This window comes from Polyodon spathula, chromosome 23 (assembly GCF_017654505.1).
Source record: "Polyodon spathula isolate WHYD16114869_AA chromosome 23, ASM1765450v1, whole genome shotgun sequence".
Taxonomy (NCBI): Eukaryota; Metazoa; Chordata; class Actinopteri; order Acipenseriformes; family Polyodontidae; genus Polyodon; species Polyodon spathula.
In genome coordinates, this window is record NC_054556.1 from 3,082,888 (window position 1) to 3,103,920 (window position 21,033).

General features: G+C 34.7%; 1 protein-coding gene across 1 annotated transcript in view; it reads right to left on the bottom strand.

Moving 5' to 3' along the window:
- Positions 1 to 2,450: 2,450 nt before the first annotated feature.
- The window catches only part of LOC121298277 (voltage-dependent calcium channel subunit alpha-2/delta-3-like), a 145,103-nt gene continuing 126,520 nt past the window's right edge, over positions 2,451 to 21,033 (bottom strand). The window contains exons 32-38 of the mRNA XM_041225311.1: positions 19,138 to 19,213; positions 18,774 to 18,826; positions 17,860 to 17,915; positions 14,453 to 14,558; positions 4,224 to 4,336; positions 3,523 to 3,605; positions 2,451 to 3,183 (exon numbers count right to left, since the gene is read on the bottom strand). Coding sequence (XP_041081245.1) covers positions 3,088 to 3,183; positions 3,523 to 3,605; positions 4,224 to 4,336; positions 14,453 to 14,558; positions 17,860 to 17,915; positions 18,774 to 18,826; positions 19,138 to 19,213 — 583 coding nt within the window. The 3' untranslated portion in view covers positions 2,451 to 3,087. The remainder of the gene's footprint in view (positions 3,184 to 3,522; positions 3,606 to 4,223; positions 4,337 to 14,452; positions 14,559 to 17,859; positions 17,916 to 18,773; positions 18,827 to 19,137; positions 19,214 to 21,033) is intronic.

Here is a 21,033-nt window from a genome sequence, read left to right on the forward strand (position 1 = left end):
TTCATTTCCTATGCCAGCGAGTTTTTTCATATATGCATATTTATTTTTAGATCTTGTGAACCCTTAAAATTCTTGGCTTAATGTAACAAAAGCACTTAGTACTAGCAGTACACTGAAAACAACAGATCAACTGCAGACTGCTTTCAGCAACTGAAGAAATGAAGCACTTTTTTCTTTAAACCAAAACAAATCTACATAATGCCAAAGTATGAAAGATTACATTTCAGTATAACCTGTGCATTTTCATGGTAACGTACATTATTTATTAGCTCCACAGTGTTTCCAAACTAAAGATACAACTGTGATTGGTTATATACAGATCAGACAAGTAAATCTTGGTAGAAACCCAGAACTCTGAAGAGTTGTAATGACCTGTGAATGAATGTGGCAACTCAAATCCACATTTAATACAAGTTGTATGCATTTACCCCTATTAACGCTGAACCCCTACAAAAGCACTGTATTGTATAGACAGCACACTCATGAGTCAGAATGCAGCGCAACACATGGAAACAGACACAAAGAGGTGTAGTGTACACTTTAGAGGCTTGCTATACTGTATATAAATCACTTAGGAACGAATAAACAACTGACCATACAAACCATACAAACTATCTCAACCATAATCCTAAGTGGGCTATTAAGGATCTCCTGATGGGAGCTGGTCATTGAGATAAAGATATTAATTCAAGAGAACTTGTGGAAGCGTTTTAGAAAGGTTATTCATTATATTACTTGCATAGGTTTTTTTTTTTTTTTTTTTTTGTCCATGCCATTGCCACGTTTTAAAGTAGGTGAAAAAAATATTGTAGCCATCCTAAAGCATAATACAATTTGAAAGCTATAAAATAAAGGATTAAAAACACACAAGAGAGTGCTTGGCGCAGATGTGTTTTGTAAACACAATTCAAAGGCTGGTAATGATTGATTGATTAAAAGAACAGTGCACACTCATGGCTGTTTACACTTGAGAGCCTTGTGTTTATTCCTACGCCTTCCTATCTAAAATGTGAACAAAAAGGAATCTGTTCCTGAGATGGGTATCAGATTTCAGGGAGTGTTAGGATGTCATTTAAAAATTCCAAACAGAAGAATTGCCAGTTAATTGGGTCTCTCACCATTATTGTACAGCCTTCCCATAGCTCACTTTCAAAAAAAAAAAATGCAAGAGGATCAAACTTTTCTGACCCAAAACAGCTCGAAAACCATTATTAAATGATTAATTGCAGACCGTAAGAATAGAAATGCATCACAGAATATGACCCAAAAGCCTTAAAATCCATGTGGATCAGATTTTAAGATAATTATCGTCGGATTGCAAGTATAAATGTGCTTTGTAGATTGTCGACATCCACTTGATCATTAATTATAGTTACAGAAACGTCAGCATGAATTCTGTGTCTCATAATGACAAGGAAAGGCTTATAAAATGGTAAATGTTTAGGAATCCTAGTTTATTTTAGCTGAATGCTAACATCTTTGTAGATGGCTCCAGTCCTAAAACAAATAATTAACATTAGGTAAAATGGCTGGTTCTCAGGTACATTGTATTCAAGGATTGGATATACCTTGTGATATTTCATTTAGTTTCGTAGTAACTGTGTAATTACCGATGTTTCTTGGTTCTACACAATACTACTGTGTAATTAGATGGACATAGCCTTGTGAACCACATGTTGTTACATGATATAATTATGTATTAACTCCATGGCACAGACAATTTCCATGCAGATAAACAGCATCAGTAGTTATCATGTAAAAACCATGAACCATTGCTAGTTACACAGTTTTTAGCACGTTATTATAATCAAAAGTGTTACCTTAACTTATTTTCCTTTTCTGTGTTGTTATACTCGTCTAATGATAGCCTTTACCAAAGATTATAATTCTGTATAAGACCGCTAACTAACAACAACAAGCTGAGGATTTATATAAAACTAGATTACTAATGCTAGAAACAAAGTAACAACACACCATTTTCACAGGGTCCGTTGGTGGTTTTGTGGGGTCGTGGTCACACGTACTATAACTGGCTTCCTACATTCCACCTGGTTTATTGAGAAATGCGTTGTCAGGGCCACATGGGTCATATTCTGTAACAAGGCCTTGGCTATCAGGCAGGTGAAGCGCACAGCTGATGATGGCTTCAGGAATGCTGAAGATCAGGAATGCATGGTGGCATGCATACGTTGGTATATACAGTATCTCCAGCGTATCCCCCATTATCTTTCAACACGTATGTGTTGCGGATTTTCCCTGTGAAATAGCTATCCAGTATATTTTCCTGTACTGAACAAAACAGAGATAGATGTTAGGGCAGGAGGAAGAGAAAAGTCAATGATGATGCACAGGAAAGGAAACATGGCAAAAGAGACTTTGTATTCATTTGCATTGTGGCAGCTATCTCCGGTTTTTTAAAGGTTGTTACAATATGGTTGTATGCAACTACCGTTTCTTAAACCACTGAAAATGATCTGTCTCGTAATATTTATCTTGGTGGACTTTGCCAGCTTTTATCTAAAGCGTTAATGTTCAGCAGATGGAAGCACATTATTAATCCGACATTACCCTTTTTCTTTTAAAAATAAATTGTTGATTTTTCCAATGTGTACAGGTTTTACTGTTACATGACAAACTGCAGGTCCCTAGTATAGATGGAAAAAAAAACACAATTACAAACTGGCATGTTTTTTTGTTTGTTTTTTAATTATACTGGAAAAAAAATAGTTACCAAATACCTTGTTATTTTAAAGATACTTTATTTACAAAGTACACAAACAGGATCAGATTGTTTCAGATAAGGCAAAGCTCAACATAATTACCACTCATGTCTGCAAACTCATGTCCCCGTGTCACAGTTTATGGTTACCACTTGCAAATTATAAAGATACGTTTTTTTTTTTTTGGTTGTCGGAAACCCTTCTTCACAAACATAGCATTACTCCAGCCACAGTTTAAATTCATGAATGTCCATGAAATGCTGATGTTTTCAACTAAAGTGAAATTCATCTATGCCACATCAGAATCCCGGTTCTTGATTTTCTCCATGTAATATAGCATGCCATTTATGAAACAGTCCAGTCCTTGTCACCTTGTAAACAGAGTGAGGAGCAGAGACAGCAGAAGGACAACAGGAAGTCGGGGGTGAAGCCCGAGAGCTCCTCCACATTCTCTTGAGTTTTCCTGGGACCAAAGAGAAAAGAGATGGATCAAAACAGATAAGAACTGCCACTACCTCGCACAAGGCAACTGTGGTGCGTAGGGCTAAAAACAGTATCAAAATACAGTAAGCCCACAACTCCCATATCAAAAAAAAAAAAAAAAAAGAACTTTATTGGTTAAAAAAAAAAATCATTAAGAAAGCTGACAGAAAGAAAAGGAACAATGCAGCAAGGCAACAGATTTTAATGGTTCAGGAACAATGCTAGGAATGAAATCGATCTAAGATGACTTTGCTCAGGTAAGTGCACTGAATGCTGCTGCACGCTTATCAGCATGTTACTGCAGTGGAGGAGCCCTTACCTGAGGGTGAAATGGATGACACGAATCTGGGCGTCTTCTATCCTTTTGTACTTTCAAACGCTCACACTTGAGAGATTCGTTATGTTCACCGGAGTTAAGGAACCTATTGTGCAGCAATTATGTTACCTACATGCACAGAGATGCACTACTTTCCATGTTTAAAAAAAAAAAAAGAGAGAAAGTTATGTAATGGCTCTAGTCTTCATGGTAGCAAGTGTGAAATACTGAAAAACATTTCCCAGAGTCAACAAAAAATAAATAAATAAATAAACAAAACATCATATTTATATGTTTTCCCCACATACAAAAAACCCAAAGTAAATAAAACTAAATATGCATGCCCAAGAGCCCTACCCATATTGAATTTATAAACTACAATAAATAACATGCTTTTTACACATTAACTGTATCCAGGGTTCAAAATATATTTTTTATAATTTCCCCACATCAAAAAACAAGAGAGAAAAACAAAGACAACATGCCCAAGAGCTGATCATGCTGAATTAATAAAATCTTAATGAAAACCTCTCGGTTTGTTATTAGCATTTGGCAGGATGCAGTATTTGGATAACATTATTAATACTGTATTATTCAAATAAAATCGGTGTCCAGTTAGCGGTTTAATAAACACCATAAGCTCGCGTTGAGACGTAGATGTTCTGTTTGAGTTTTTAACAGCTGCAGTAACAGAAAAAGGATATACATGATTTCTATGGGTTCCATTGTGATGGGCGTGGCTGATGTGCAGTCACACTCCTGATCAACCACCACCATAAACAGATTGCTGCTGGGGATCTGCTGGATCACAAATGATCTGTCAAAGAAGAAAACAAACAAATAATCATTTGTATTCATGCAATAAAACATTCACCACAATTGAGATTTCAACTGTACAAGAGATTACATCAGTGGTGGCTAATACGTGGACCGCAATCCACAAGTGGATCGCAAATGATCTTTGGTGGATCTCGGGACAAATCAGAACAACCACAAACATAAGCACACAACAGTTTTTTTTTTGGGGGGGGGGGGAGCCATATGTGTAGTTCAGTAGCACAGATGAAAATATCCTGACAGTTTCTGCATATGTTATGAGACTAAACAAATGCTTGTGCCAACGTACATTTTAATTTAGGTGCATGTGTGCGACTACACATTCCTAAAGGTTAAGTAAGAAATAAACATGATTTTTTTTTTTTTATTCAGCTAAAACAAAAACAACTCGCAGTGTGATCTAAACTCTCATCGCTCAACCGTAATGTACTCTGGGAGTGTAGTTTATTGGTGTCCACTGCCCAATGTCGAACCAAGATGAGGAAATAACAAATTATTTTCATATGATTGGAGAACTTTAAAATGAAAGAAAAGCGCGATGAACAAAATTCAGATATGTCGGAAGATAAAAACGAACAGGGAACTTCGAGACGGGCTATGTGAATTACACATGTTCACACTAAGTAACAAAAGAGCATACAAGTACAAACAACAGTGGCTAAAAGATTTTCCCTGGCTTAAGTTTGATAACATTTTTTTGCACATTTTGTCAGGATGCAGGGGAACTGATGGAACTGATGGGAACAAGACTGCATTTTTAACAGGGAGACAGAAGTTCAAACGTGAAACATATTATTAGTACAGTGCTTCAAAACGGCACACAGTGTGCAGAGAGGCATACGTCCAGAAACGTCAGCCAGACTATCCCGCTACCATAAACAGGCAAGTAGAACATTCTGAGGAAGATACCACCAGGTAGTTAAAAATCATTTAAGTTGGGGGAAAAAAAAGTTGTCCATTAAAATTTTGTTGATGCAAAAGTAGTGAACTGCATAAGTGTTATATAAAAAAGGAAGGAAAAAAAGATTTGTAGATTTTCAACAATAAATTTGAGCAAAATTGTATATATGTGTTTTTTGTGTGCCCCTACATTTTTCAGTGCGCGCCTAATTTTTTTTTTAACTTAGGTGCACATGTGCCAAAAAAAAGTTACCGTAGAGCCCTGCCTACAGCAGGCTTCAAGACTGGGATGAAAAATACCGGTAAGTTTCTGTTTTATATCTACCTATGATTCATATCAAAAAGGCTTTGATTGTGCATTTGTTAGGTTTTTGTTGTTATGGGTGTTTTGTTTTATTATTGCTGTCCTACGTATTGGACACTATTATATTAAATCTCGCTAATAGAATAATTGCTGGTCACAGCTTACTGGTGGACTGTGGAGCCTGTTGAGATCCACCAAAATGGATCGCAGTGTTTGGTGTATTGGCCACCACTGGATTACATCAATAAATAAATAAATAAATAAAAACATTCCACATCTTCATTGACATGACAATAATAGCAGTAATCCCACAATAATGCTACATTGGGAATTACCAGAGAGAGCAAAACAATATCTGGGTATTAAACACAGAAGCATTTCTCATAACGGCACAATATAAAAACCATATGTACCCTTACATAAAGAAACATATTTAAGTAATAAGGTCTAAAACCATAATGGAGAAAAAAAAAAAAAAAAAAACAATACATTTCTCCATTTGTGTTTCTTGTGCTTTTAGCTTCTGGCAATGGGATTTCATGGGTTACTAAGGATTAAAGACCAGCATTTAGCCGCTGAGATCTGGGATAATGATGATGATTCTTAATATTTTCCTTCCTTAGACTTAGTTAGATGTTCAGTTTCAAAATAATGGGTTACAGTATGCTTGAACAAAACTCCCAAAACTGTAAATGAAGAAATGTAACCGCATTTTCATTGCACTTTCATGTGCTGGCACCTGATTCAGAGGCTTTAAGTGGGGCCAAAAAGCATTCTGTCTCTCCAGTGGTCTTTTTCTATCACGGTTGTTACTGCATGCAAGAGCTATCGTCTCGACGGTAGGCTTTTATCATAGCAGACTGAAAGGTTTTGTGAAATTCTAATCTTCTTTCCTTAAAATGCACTCATATCTAAGGATTAAAAGCCACTGCAACAATCCAACAATATAAAGCAGAACACATTAAAGAGGTCGGTTGAGGGGAGGGAGATAAACTCTGCTAAGCATGCCTTAGTAATAACGTATAGCATTTCCTGTGACCAAGGAGCCCAGTGTATGTACTCTACAATACAGTGTAGCATAGGCCTGATATTGCTTATAGACTTGAGGTCTCAGTCTACTGCTGTTTTTGTGTTTTAAACAATTAAAACATCAACTTTCATCTTTTTTTTTTTTTTTTTTTTTTTTTTAAATGCTAATTTTGGCTGTGAGTTACCCAAGTCGGCTTCTGAGAGATTTCCAACCGAGTACTAATAAATGTACATGAATAACAGCCAAATGCACATTTTAGATTAATAACAAAAGCCTTACACGCTCTAGAAACTGAGTGTTTTCTTAATAATGTATTGATAGATATGTTTATTTAGTTATTTATTTTTTACCACCATTAACAGTAAACAGCTTTCTTGTGTTCTCTTCAAACACAGCTTATCATTTCAACAGCTTCAAAACATGTATTGGTACTGGATTGCTTTTCTGTTTTTACATTTTTTTTTTTTTTATATAGATTTTGTACAGAAATAACAAACTTTAACTGTTAAAACTGAAAAACAAACAATGTGAATATGACTACCCCCCCCCCCCCCCCCATTTAAAATGAGTTATTTATTGGAGATACTGTACATAGGTCTGTATTACTAAGCCATGTTTATTTAAAATTCCAGTCTTAACTGGGTTATTCTAAACAATTTAGATACATTTCAAGAGGTGACTCGGTATGGCAAATGGAGCACTCAAGTAACACTCAAATTATGCAGCTAAACCCTACTTTTCAGCAGACCTTCATGAAATCAGATATCTTGGGACAAGGACAAAAAACTGCAGTATGTAAACACCAAAGCAAATACCCATCTTGTTTATCTATACCCTTTTAATACTTGAATACCTCAAGCACACATTATGACATATTTAGAACTGTTCTGGAATGATTGATTTACATTATTGTAATCTTCGAATATCTATTCACTATTAAGTGAGAACATAAATGTAACTATACATTGACTGTAATTATCACTTACATTTCCTATACAGAGCATACCAGACTATACAATACCAGGGATAGGAATAATATAGAAAAGGTATGTGAATGGAGGTGAAAGTCCAGAGTTCTGGTTATGTCACACAACCAAGCAAAAAAACTTCTATAAATTATAATAACTATGAGGCGTTAATGCTGTGCTTTATGAAAAAAATTAAAAATATGAAATGCATTCTAAAAGTAACATTGCTGCTGAAACCAGTAATTCACAATGTGCAACATCTAATAGGGTTATTGCTGATTATATCCTTCGCAATGCAGGGACAGTATCTCATCAAAAGGCAATGCTATTTCTAAACAGTATGGGATACTACAGCATGTGCTGTATTTCTGTAAGGATTTTAAACAGGAGATTGAACCCCAAACTCTCCATAAATGTTAAAAAAGGTATTGCGAATATCATGTGTGCTTAGAAAAAAAAAACATTTAATTAATATGTTAACAATTACACACTTGAAAAGCATTTTACTTCTCATAAAAGTTTAAAATCTTATCAGTTTTTGAAATTCCTGAGTGGCTATAATTGCAGCTTGCAGTTGAGATCTGTGTATGTAGGTCAAGGCAAACTGATATGAAACAAACTCTTCGCAACTGGCAGTTTCTATTTAAATTAATGGATTCCAGATTTGCCAAGCAGTTTAGATAACAATAATCAAGAAGCACGGCTGTATACTTAAAGTTAAAAGCTACACAGACCTTGCTAAAGCAGTCACGTACTGCGATCACCCAGTCTGTATACTTTTTACAATGTTTTAATATCTGATGAATGCCTAGATTACATGTAATAAATCATCCAGGTGATATTTATGCATGTTATTTCACCAGGAAAGTCCTGAGATGCCACGTTTAATCTTTGGGATCCGATAAATACAATTGCATACTGCAAAGTCCAGGGCTTATAACCAGAAGGTTACTGGTTAAAATCCCACCTCTGCCACAGACTGACTCACTGTGTGACCCTGAGCAAGTCACTTAACCTCCTTGTGCTCCATCCTGTGGATGAGATAAAGTGAGTAAAATCAACGTCCTATTGTAAGTGACTCTGCATATAATGCACAGTTCACAGCCTACCTCTGTAAAGCGCTTTGTGAGTGGTCCACTATGAAAGGCGCTATATATATATATATATATATATATATATATATATATATATATATATATATATATATATATATATATATATATATATTGGGGTTTATAAAGATTAGTAGTATTAAAATTAAAGCCATAAGGGGTACAACATATTTTACGAAATTTAGATTCGAATTGAATTTTAGGAATATTTGGATTTAGATTCTTAGAAAGAGGCTGATGTGAGTTTGTTGTCATCACTGAAACTTAGTGGGTTAGTGTTTATGGATATATTTGGGTTCTTTACATTTTCTGGTTATATCATTTATGGCTTCTGACTGCAAGTGGAAGTTGACATTGAAGACAAGAATATGCAGTGCATATACAAAACAATATGTACTATACATTTTAAAATAAATAATAAATAAATAAATAAAATAAACACTTTCTGGCAATGTTGAAAACTGTAAGGGTTACACTTCCAGACAGAAACTTGAAGATGATGTTTATTCTAGACCTGTATCCTCTAATGTATATAAACAATATCGTTTCAGATAAAGGTTAATAAATCTATGATTTTATTTAGCCAGCCATGCAGTATTAATCCATTTCAGAGATTTATTAAAAAACCAAAGTGCATTCCTTTTAACTCCAAAGTCTGGTTACTCAATTCAGAGTAGCTTTAATTCAAGACCAGGGCATTTCCCCATCCCAATCAATTCTCCTAATGCAAACACGGTTTATTTAATCTGAACCTCTGTTTAACACATGTAACAAGATCAGTTAGATCTAACGAAAATGTATTCACAAACTTCCAAAGGTCCTGAGACCAATATGCAATCTATGTAATTCTACAGTCCAGGAGTGGAATTTAAACATTTTATCTTATGTCTTACACAACATTAGTTGTATTTTGCATTAGTGGTATAAATATTATTTTTTTGGTGGTTCTATGTCTTGCTCGTTTTTTTTTTTTTTTTTTTTTTTTTTTTTTAAGTTCAGACGACTTTGAAATTATTTTTCCTTACATGGCCAGATCCAGGCTTCCTGTGCTGGAGCCTTCAGTATGTAGAGTCAGCACTGGCACGGATACGGGTTACCACTTCATTGGATCTGGAGATTATTCTTGTTCTCTCAGTTTACGTTAACACTTGTTTTACGAATTACATTCACTGTATTTCTAAAATCGTATGTCTCAGAAAACTAGTGCGTGTTTAGAATATCCTACACTGTATCCTCTTCAGTCGCTGTGTGTATAATTGTGCCAGGTTAAGTTTCTAATATGTGTTTCTGTTTTATAATGTACTGTGTTAAGTTTCCAATCAATTAATCTATTTTATAATGCGTTTTTTTTTTTTTTAAGTTTTGGCAGGACAACTTCTGGAACTCCATAGAGTTAAAACAAACGCTTTTAAAATTTCTAAAAATTTAAATTAAAAAAAAAAATCATATCAGAAGCTGTCCTTAAAGTATCTTAACACTTGTAACTTTACAAACATAAAAATAAAGCATTTGCAAATAATTCATTTTTTTAAAATAATAAAATACTGCAACAGAGTTATTTTCTGTTGTTTTCAAGTTAAACATGTTGAAACTTGGCTAAGAGCATGGTACTGTACATATTAAGTTACAAGGTTCCACTATTCATAAATTGTAATCAATTTTGGATATAAAAAATTTGACTATAAATGTCTTTTGAAGTAAAGCAACCAACAGTATAGGGAACATGTGCAAATGGAGATAGTGTTTATCCATTCTTCAATCAGGCAATAAAGAAAAATGTTTTATATATATAGTTCTGACATTCTCTGCAACAGCATTATAAATTAAAGAATACATGCTTTTAGCAAGAAACACGCTACTCATGTTTTCCTAAGTAAAACTTCCCATAATGCAAGTGCATAAATTAAGCACAGAAAATGCATGCGATCTGTACAAAGACACAAACGTCTCTGTGCATCTTTACACCAAATTTATGACTTTGGGTTTGGTTTAACGAAGATGGCGGGAAGCAATTTGTATGTAGTGGTGGGTTATAGCTTCAAAACCTTCGGATTAACTTGCTATGGCCTGAGTGATGTATTTAAACTTTACTTCCTGATCTCCTCTAGATATCTACTCAGTAATCATCAACTTGTCAGGTTGCCGATAATGAATCCTCTGTTTATAATGCCGTATTAGAGAGTTAGTCCACATGGTCCAAATTAGCTGAAGTCAATTGAAACCCATTCTTGCTGGGAATCCATGATTCCAACTTCGCTCTGCATCCTATCACTCCACTGGAACAGGAACCACTATAGGACACAAACCTGGCATCATGAGCAGTCAGGGCAGGGCAAGTCTTAATATGTGAAATCGTTCAGCTATAGGAGCAAATACAGCATACAGATTCTAATCAGACTTAATTACTGCCTGTTCTAAATACCGCCGCTCTTTAACTTTTCTCCCCCAGGATTTATGTGAAATCAAAGTGTGAAAATTAAGGTCACAACTGTTTATATCATTGAAATAGACCCGATTTCGTCATAAGCGGAAAAAGTTATTATTTTCATTAGAGTAAAATAAAACATTATGTAATTGCGTATGACCAGCCAGCCATTAATTTGACTTAAAAGCTGACAACTTAACACAAAAACAACAAAAAATTAGACACACACACACACACACACACACACACACACACACACACACACACACACACACACACACACACACACACACACACACACACATATATAAATAATGCCTTATTTTACTTTAATGATAACAACAACTATAAATATAGATCAGGCTATTATAAGGTTAACTGTTTGAACTCTACAATATTTGTGTGGAAACTATCCCCAGTTGAAATGTAACGATACTTTTCCAATGTGGTCCCTCCTGTTTTGCAATTTTACCATGGCCACAGTCGTGTAAGCTGTGATACCAATCCGTTTCCTAATCTTTTCCCCATGCAGCATGGCTGCTTCTCCTGCTTTTTTAAAATAAAACTGCTGCAATCCTAGACTACTACTACACAGCGTGGACGCTGCTTAACATTTCTACTTCTTTGACCTGTGGGTAAGTGAGCAGACATTGCAAGCAATCCAGAGTCAAAAGGCCAATGACGATGCAGGGCCAGCGTGTCTATATGATGACTATACCCCTTTACCCACTCATTACTATGCCTTTTATAAACCAGTGAAACAAAAATACTGGTTAATCAAACCTTTTAGTGAGCCGCAGTAACCCAGGATGAACTTTATCTTTGAATAATGACTGTTTAAAGGCCAACTTGATGCCTTCCACGGTGTTTAAAACAAGTCATCAAAAAAAAAAAAAAAAAAAATAAAAGGAGAGATCCGATTTATCTCTGGGCTCCCCGGTGTAATTAACATGGTAGCCTCTTATTAGCCTTGCTGGTGCACGTTAAGGATTTTCAATGTTTTCAATTTATACTACAAGGATGTAATCAACGTGGGTTATGGGATTAAATCTAACAGACACTTTCCTTTTTTTCCAGAGGACCTTGAGGACACTCGTAATGAGCACCTCACTTTTAAGAGTGCTTGTTTTGGGCGGATTCTTTCCAATGTGACAGACTTCCCGATAGGGCTGATTATACTTATCTGAGTTTATAGCAACAGAAGATTAAGACAGCCTTGATTGACGCCTTGGGGTATTCCTAAATACATTTGGAAGCCGATTCTTGGCAATCTTAGAGCAGATACATTGCCAATTACTGATTGTTCAAATCTGTTCCTGTACTGTGTTGTATCTCCATTGTTCGCATTTGTATTAGTTCCATTAAATCCTCCAACTATTTCCACGACTCCCAGCACCTGCACAATCCGTCTTCTTGTCTACAGCAGAATCCCCAGCCCTCATTTACTTTGCTTTGTACTGTAATCAAGGTATGTATTATACAGACAGTATGATTCAGACTCTGTCTCTGTGGAACACTGTGTTTTTGTCTTATGGTTATTAATCCAAACTGTTCTCTCTCTCTTCTCTCTCTCACTCTCTCTCTAAAATAGATGCACTTGATTCATTTTACTACTGTAAAACAGGATTTTTTTGCGGCAACTTAATTTCTCTAATGGCCTTCAAGGTAAATTTTTGCTGCAATAAAAGTTTGTACATCTTTTTCTTTTAATGTCCGACACATGTATATATAATATATTTCACAGCACATTAATTTTGCGGATTTTTAATAAACACGAAATTAGCAAACATTTCTTGGTTGCAAACTTTTCTTCTTTTACAGTATTCATTGTGCTCACATTGAATCTAAAATGAACCAAATTAACTGTTCTTTTATATGTGTATTTAACACATTGCAATTGCTTTAAATCATTAAGCAAGACTTATTTCAATAAATTGAAAACAAGCGCTAAAATGGTACTGGTAGAATTCAAATGTTCTAAAAAATATATCACTATATTACGATTCTACTTGTCTCTGCTGGGCATGTGTGTGGAACTTGTGAGACACCTTTAGCAATAACATTTGTTACTCGTTTGATCTTGGTGTATAGACAAACAAAATACTTGAGATCAGTTTCACTGAATACAGCCTGGATTTCCTTAAAGGATAATGGAACAGCATCTCTTCCAGATAATTTCTTTGCATTTGCACTGGCAGAGCCAAACAGCTGTGTCTCTCAACTCCTTTTGTTTCCAGTGTGAACGATTGATTTAGGACAATATTGCTGCAAGCGAAACACTTGGGCTTTAATAAGATCTGGGGCTGAAGAGATCATCCAGACAAAGTAATGCTGTGACCACACCATCGGCACGCTCTGAGTAACTTTACATTCTTACCCAGTTACTAAAAAAGCAGCACAACATTGTTTAGACTGTGGTCTGAAATATCATTAAACCACAAGATGATAATGAGTCAAAAAGAGTCTCATTTATTTTGTTTAATTTTTTATTAACTTTTGTTCACCTGTATAATCCAATTTTCTATTTCCCCATGAACAGTAAAAACTATGTAAATGTATTGAAAAATATAATTACATCTAAATACCGATGTTACGTTTTCTTTGATGAAAAAAGTATAAAGTGAACTGTATTATATTTTTTTAAAGATGTTATGAATCAATTTTCCTAAATGTCTAAGAGGGAAAAAAGGCTGCTTAAATAATAAAAAAAATTAATAAATAAACAATAAATAAATGATAAATGCGATACAGAAGATACAAGTTTTAAATTGGGTAGAATGAGAATCCATTACAACAAAACTGTATACATAGATGTGAAAAAGAGTTTGATGAAACGATAAGAAATGAAGACAAACGTGTTTTAATTTTATGAAAGGGCTAATCATGCCAAAGTAGAAAGAAAAAAGAAAAGGTTCAGAATGAAAGACATGCAGTATCCCAATGGACTTTTTCCCATTGAATAACCTGATTGAAGAAAGAAAATCACATCTCCGGCCCTAACACTTGGACAGTATTGTAGTCAGACTTAAGCTATTGCAAATCTGTGTCTTATTAATACTATCTTACTTTTGCTTGGGAAAACGACAAGCTCTACGATTTTCTCTTTGTTGAATGAAATACCTTATATTTCACAAAAGCATTGAGGTCTTCCTTCAGTGTAAAAGGCACAGTGCAGGGGCCTGTGTGGGGAACTGAACAAGGCTGAGCGCTACACAGCTTCCCCTCTGTTCACTCAGCTGCAGAACACTGTGGTCCGGTGCTGCTCACCATCAGAGGAGTGACTTTGCAACAGACACTTTCTATCGGTTTGAACTTTGCAAGCAGGCATAATTGTGCGTAAAGTAAATATTTACGTACTTTGTGCAGTCCCCGCAGTGTAAACTCCCTGTGGTCTCCTTTATAGTCCGTTCCGACACAAAGGCAGGGTATTCTGTATCGCAGGGCACAAGCATGGCTGTCTGTGCTGTGTGTACACAAAACGCATTGACAGTTAATACAGTTGCACACATACACAGTCTGTCATTTCAGTATTTACTTAAGGAGAGATAGTTTGTATTGAAAATATTTAGAGTTCCAGATAATCATTTCATATTTCATTATATCTATATATTATAAGTAATAATATATATATATAATATATATATATATATATATATATATATATATATATATATATATATATATAATGTTACAATTCCTGAGGAGAGACAATAGAAAATTATAATGTTATATGTGACCTAAACAACTTTATGGACGTTACACCAGTTTTGCGCACTAACTATGTCTACAAAATACAAATAAATGGCACAGATCTACACAACAGTCTGGAATAGTCTTATGAATCTCCAACTTCAATCATAAAAAGCATTCTTTAAATAAGCTATGTGAATAGTGGCCTATATTATAGGGTAAACACAACAAAACCAACACATTAAAGGAAAGACAGAATTGTAAAAGTGGTAGCAACCCTCAGTTAGGTTACAATATATATTTTGCATAAAGGCATAATCTTAAAATGCAATTTTAACAAATCATAGGTGGTGGTGATGATGTAAATATTAGCAGTCTCAGAGATTATTATAATTTTTTTTTTTTTTTAGACCACAAATAATGTTATTGCTTTACAGCTGCTGCCATCTAGTGCTACATCAATGTTATTACATGCATGCATTCCTTCTCATTTTCTTCTTTCATAAAATTAGTTTTCTCTATAGCTTATGCAAGTTTAAATGTAGGCTATTTTGTAAGTTAAATTGCGATGCACTTTAATAGAGACCTGTTGGCTATTAGTTTTGTACAGTGTATACTTTTCAACCTGTTTATGATATGGAAGTGTTTTAAATCCAGATGACAATCTCTAATGTAAAATAATTAAAAACATTATTTTATATTGATTATTTCCTTCTGCTTTTGTTTTAAAATATCAAACATGACCTGTATGGAAGCAACAGGGATAGTGTTTAATGTGCTAATCTATCAGTTTATACATGTCAATTATATCTTTAAAACAATGAAGATGAATTGTGGCACTCTCTTAAAGCACATTGTGTTATAATTGTAAAAATAAATATGTATAAAGTCATCTCGTTCGATTGCAAATTGCAATTGCACAGAACACTTCTAATGAGTCTATTAAGAGTGCTTTTTGGTTTTCAGAAACTTGTTACACAGGGGATCTTATTTAAATGATCTAATGATGTCGGCTGTATTTCAATCCATTGTTTATTGGATACATTAGTGAAGAGAGGTTTGTTTTTTAAAGAATGGTTAAGTACTGTTTCTAAAAGTAAAGTTTCTTTACTGTATTCTACACATCCCAGACCATGGTAAACGTGCATTGCATATATCCTATCTTTGTAATGTGAAGTTCATTTTCAGTTCTTGTGCAGGGATGGAAATAAGACTCCTACTGCAATCTCACCGGTTTCTAGGTTTTAATACAAGCTTGATTAGCCAGAGTGTGCAGGTAACAAGCTCAGGTGAGCCTTATTAAAACTCATAGGAAAACCAGGAAAGGATCACACTGCTGCGCGTTTCAATAGTTACATAACATAAAGTTCAGTAAGTTAAAGTCTTGTGTAGCTACAGTATTCCAAAAAAATGGTTTTGATTATTGTACTTTATTTATTTATTTATTTATTTTTTGTAGTGTGGAATGTTGAATTCACATCCGGAGAGCTTTGGTCAAAGTAGACTGGTAGGTTTATAGTTTAAAACATGCCATACAGTGCATATTAAGAGCAGATTGTGTTTTACTATTTATGATTAAATAACTGGCACACTTCCCCATCCAGATTTAACAAAGGACTTGACTTCTAACATAAGGCAGACTAGAAAAATAGATTATTCCTGAAACCCAACCTCGGGACCCTCATGGAAAGTATTTTAATGAAGTAAAGAAGAAATGTAGGACTATCATGACTACATCAATGTGTGTCGTAAAGTCTGATGAAATAATTCTTCTGTTCAGTGGTATTCAAAGATGTCCAGGGGCTAACTGATGTGTTCAGTCTGACTCGGACAGCACTGCCAGCTGTGTCTGATAATCAAATGTCTTGGCTTATATACATTTTAAGTTCCGTTTCACAATTGGATTATTGTCACCGTATTGTATTTCCATTATTATGAAACTAGGCTAAACAGAATTTGTGAGTGACATCTGAAACTGTATCCGGGTGCCAGCTGGATTCAAACATTTATTCATGTAATGCTTCCAAAATCTGTATGCATTATTTATTATAGGATTTTCGGTTAGCAAATTTATTGATTTGTTATAAGAAATTGAGATTTCAGTAATCCTTTGAATACTATTCTTAAAACACAGCTGCTCACATTGTGGAGAATGTCATTCACAACCTGACTGATCCCTCGCTGTTGATCATTGCTTTCTGTTTAGAACCAAACCATGTCTTTATATCAGACAGCTTGAATATGCAAAAACAGTATTCAATTCTCAGTATTCAAAATCAGCTCTTTCTTAATGTTGTTCATATATATATATATATATATATATATATATATATAAATATATATAATATATATGTGTACTTTATGAGTAGCTGTACCCTCTGGGAGAAGGTCAAGGCGTTAAGTATAAACCCAGAAGCAAAAAATCTCAACTGCATTCACAGAATTTCATAGGTCTCACATTTTCCTGCATGAAAAACTCATTCTCCCAGAAGCAACATGTGCACTTTGACTGCCTTCCTTTAACAGGGAGTGCAGCATGGAAAAAAAGAAGGCATTAAAAATCAAATTTAACATAACGTGTGCATCTTTCATATTGAAAAATGTGAGATCTACAAAGTGATGGTAATACACATTGGATAAGATTTACTGGGATTAGCCTGCTAGTTCCCAGTACTTTAAGCCTATTTGATACATAGACTATGCAATTTATTAACATTGTGTATATTCAAATTATGATTTGTAGGAACACACATAACCATTCTTGAATGACTTTTTTCAATGATCACTCACTTAATAGATGAAATCAGAAAGTTCTTTCTCACAGACCATTGTAATTAAAAAACGAATGTCACATTAGTGTCTGTCCAATGTATTATCACATGAATAACTGTCACTACTTTAACTTAAATAAGACAAAGATTTTCAATTCTGTAAGTCTGCAGAAGAACAGATCCACTGTCCGTTAGTGGAGCCACTTTACCGTTTGTGCTGCACCGTTGAAAATAAATTATTCCCAGCACACAAATATGCACGTCTGTTACTAATAGTATTCCTTTAAAGTAAAATAAACTCACCTTTTACTGTAAGGTCAGAATACCACCAACTGTACAGATTGAATTCCACCAAAAATCTAAAAAACAAATCCATTAAAAAGACTTTCATTGCAGTTTAGCCAAGCTTGGGGGGGGGCGGGGGAGTTACTGCTTTTTATGAGTTTATTTCTTTTAATGGGAATCTCTGGTGGTCCTTCCTTAAAGCCACACAAGTACTTATATAAAACAAGCACATGTCAGTCATTTCTGCTAATTCTAACCAGTCCCTTCCAACAAGATAATTAAATGTACCTGCACCAGAATTAAAAAAAGAAAGAAAGAAAAAAAACTAAAGCTGAATTGAATATTGACATCTATATTGAATATTGTACTATCGCCCTGAATATATATATTATATATATATATATATATATATATATATATATATATATATATATATATATATATATATATATATATATATATATTCTTTTGCAAGTCAAAAACAAGTTTTATACATTTGGCAGAATTAAATAAAGAGCTGGCTGGAGCAGTCCTTGTCATGGAATGAGACCACTGTAATTATTAAATATAGACACTGTCATGGAAGAAAGACACAGAATTGCATTTACTATGCAGGGCGTCCCATTATTCTGCATCACAGGCATATATTTTAATATTGGCTGTCCTTCTATTTCTACAGATGTGAAACGTCTTTAATTAAAGCTCTTTATATGGTACTGTAACCACACTAGTAGGCTCAGTTTGTGTCACAGCCTGCTAGAGCACTGCTAAGTGGACTCATAAGGTTACTGTTAGTCTTTAAAAGCTGGAAACGTCTTCAATGCTTAAAAAATCTATTTTTTATTTATATCTTCTTCTAAACAAAAACATACAACACCAATGAGGAAACAAAGCACAGAAGAAATAGTATCTGATAATTCCAATTTACTTACATGACAAGCTCAGTCAATATCCACTTAACTGCAGCAAAGAAGGCAAAATAGGGCTAAAAGAAAAGTGAATTTCATTAGAACACGTGTACTGCGTGATTATTGCCCTATACAAGAACATTTTTTTTTTTTTTTTAAAACAAAGCTACTGAATTTAATCATAACTTACAGAACTTGACGTAATTGGGATGTAAAAGAAAGCATAAAAACATGTTTTTATATCAATTCTTTACACTTGTAAAGATTAGAAAATTGGATTGTGTACTTAAAGACAAACTGGGATAACAAGTACACACCATACATAGGGTTAATTTCCACTATCTAATCCGTGGATTAAATGCATTTATTGTTGTAAAAGAATACTTACATCCAATAAGCTGTGTGCACTGTCACTACTTTCAGCATATATTTTACAGATGGCTTGGTAATCGTAAAGGGTTACTCTAAGTAAAAAAAATGAAAAACAAACATTTAGCAAATACTGTACTAGAGCCCCTGGTACTCTACATACAATGTAGGGACAAGTATGCCAAAGCTCTACGAATTAACTACATATACCTTCAACACTTATATGAGCTCTAATGTATTATGATTATGTACTGAAGTTCTTCATGTTAAGTATAACTGCCTAATAAATAGCTTGTGATTCAAGGGAACAAGATAAGTAATAATGACTAACAGAAGCTCTTTTGGCTTATGTGTCTGTAACTGTTTCCACCACAAATCACCCGAGCGGACCCATGGAAACAAGACAGGCTTCAGATTCTCTTGTTTTGAGCGGACAGGACACCATAGTGACAGCTCACAGCCAAACACAGCACACAAACCCAGAGAAAAGCCGATGAAGGGAGGGGCCGAGTGATCCACCAAAAGTTTTGTGTCACCTCGAATTTTAGACTCAAGACTTAAACCCCGTTCACACTACTGTGCCAGCCCAGGGCCGTCCCATGTTAAGAACATAAGAACATAAGAATATAAGAAAGTTCAACAACATTACTGGGGAGTTGATTCCAGACCCTCACAATTCTCTGTGTAAAAAAGTGTCTCCTATTTTCTGTTCTGAATGCCCCTTTTTCTAAACTCCATTTGTGACCCCTGGTCCTTGTTTCTTTTTTCGGGCTGAAAAAGTCCCTTGGGTCGACACTGTCAATACCTTTTAGAATTTTGAATGCTTGAATTAGGTCGCCATGTAGTCTTCTTTGTTCAAGACTGAACAGATTCAATTCTTTTAGCCTGTCTGCATATGACATGCCTTTTAAGCCCGGAATAATTCTGGTCGCTCTTCTTTGCACTCTTTCTAGAGCAGCAATATCTTTTTTATAGCGAGGTGACCAGAACTGAACACAATATTCAAGATGAGGTCTTACTAGTGCATTGTACAGTTTTAACATTACTTCCCTTGATTTAAATTCAACACTTTTCACAATGTATCCGAGCATCTTGTTAGCCTTTTTTATAGCTTCCCCACATTGTCTAGATGAAGACATTTCTGAGTCAACAAAAACTCCTAGGTCTTTTTCATAGATTCCTTCTCCAATTTCAATATCTCCCATATGATATTTATAATGTACATTTTTATTTTCTGCGTGCAGTACCTTACACTTTTCTCTATTAAATGTCATTTGCCATGTGTCTGCCCAGTTCTGAATCTTGTCTAGATCATTTTGAATGACCTTTGCTGCTGCAACAGTGTTTGCCACTCCTCCTACTTTTGTGTCGTCTGCAAATTTAACAAGTTTGCTTACTATACCAGAATCTAAATCATTAATGTAGATTAGGAATAGCAGAGGACCTAATACTGATCCCTGTGGTACACCGCTGGTTACCACACTCCATTCTGAGGTTTTTCCTCTAATCAGTACTTTCTGTTTTCTACATGTTAACCACTCCCTAATCCATGTACTTTTTAAGGTGCCTTTGCGTGTTCACATACGTGGCCTAAAATGCGGCACACTCCTTGTTTTGTTTTATGGAACTATAACCTGTACTCAGGAAGGAAGAGCTACCGGGATATACAGCAATCCTTTTGTAGCAGATGCTGCTTATAATTTTTTTTTTTTTTTTTTGCAGCACGGTAGCAATTTTATGGTAAATATTAAAAAAAAAAAAAAAAAAAACTAAACTATTTTGTCTATTTTGACTTACTGTTATGGTGTGTAACGTGGTGACAAGCTATAACGTTAAAGAAAACTATTGAAGCCCTAATGTATTATTGATTATTGATTAGATGCTGCACAGTGTTCATGAGCACATATATTTTAAG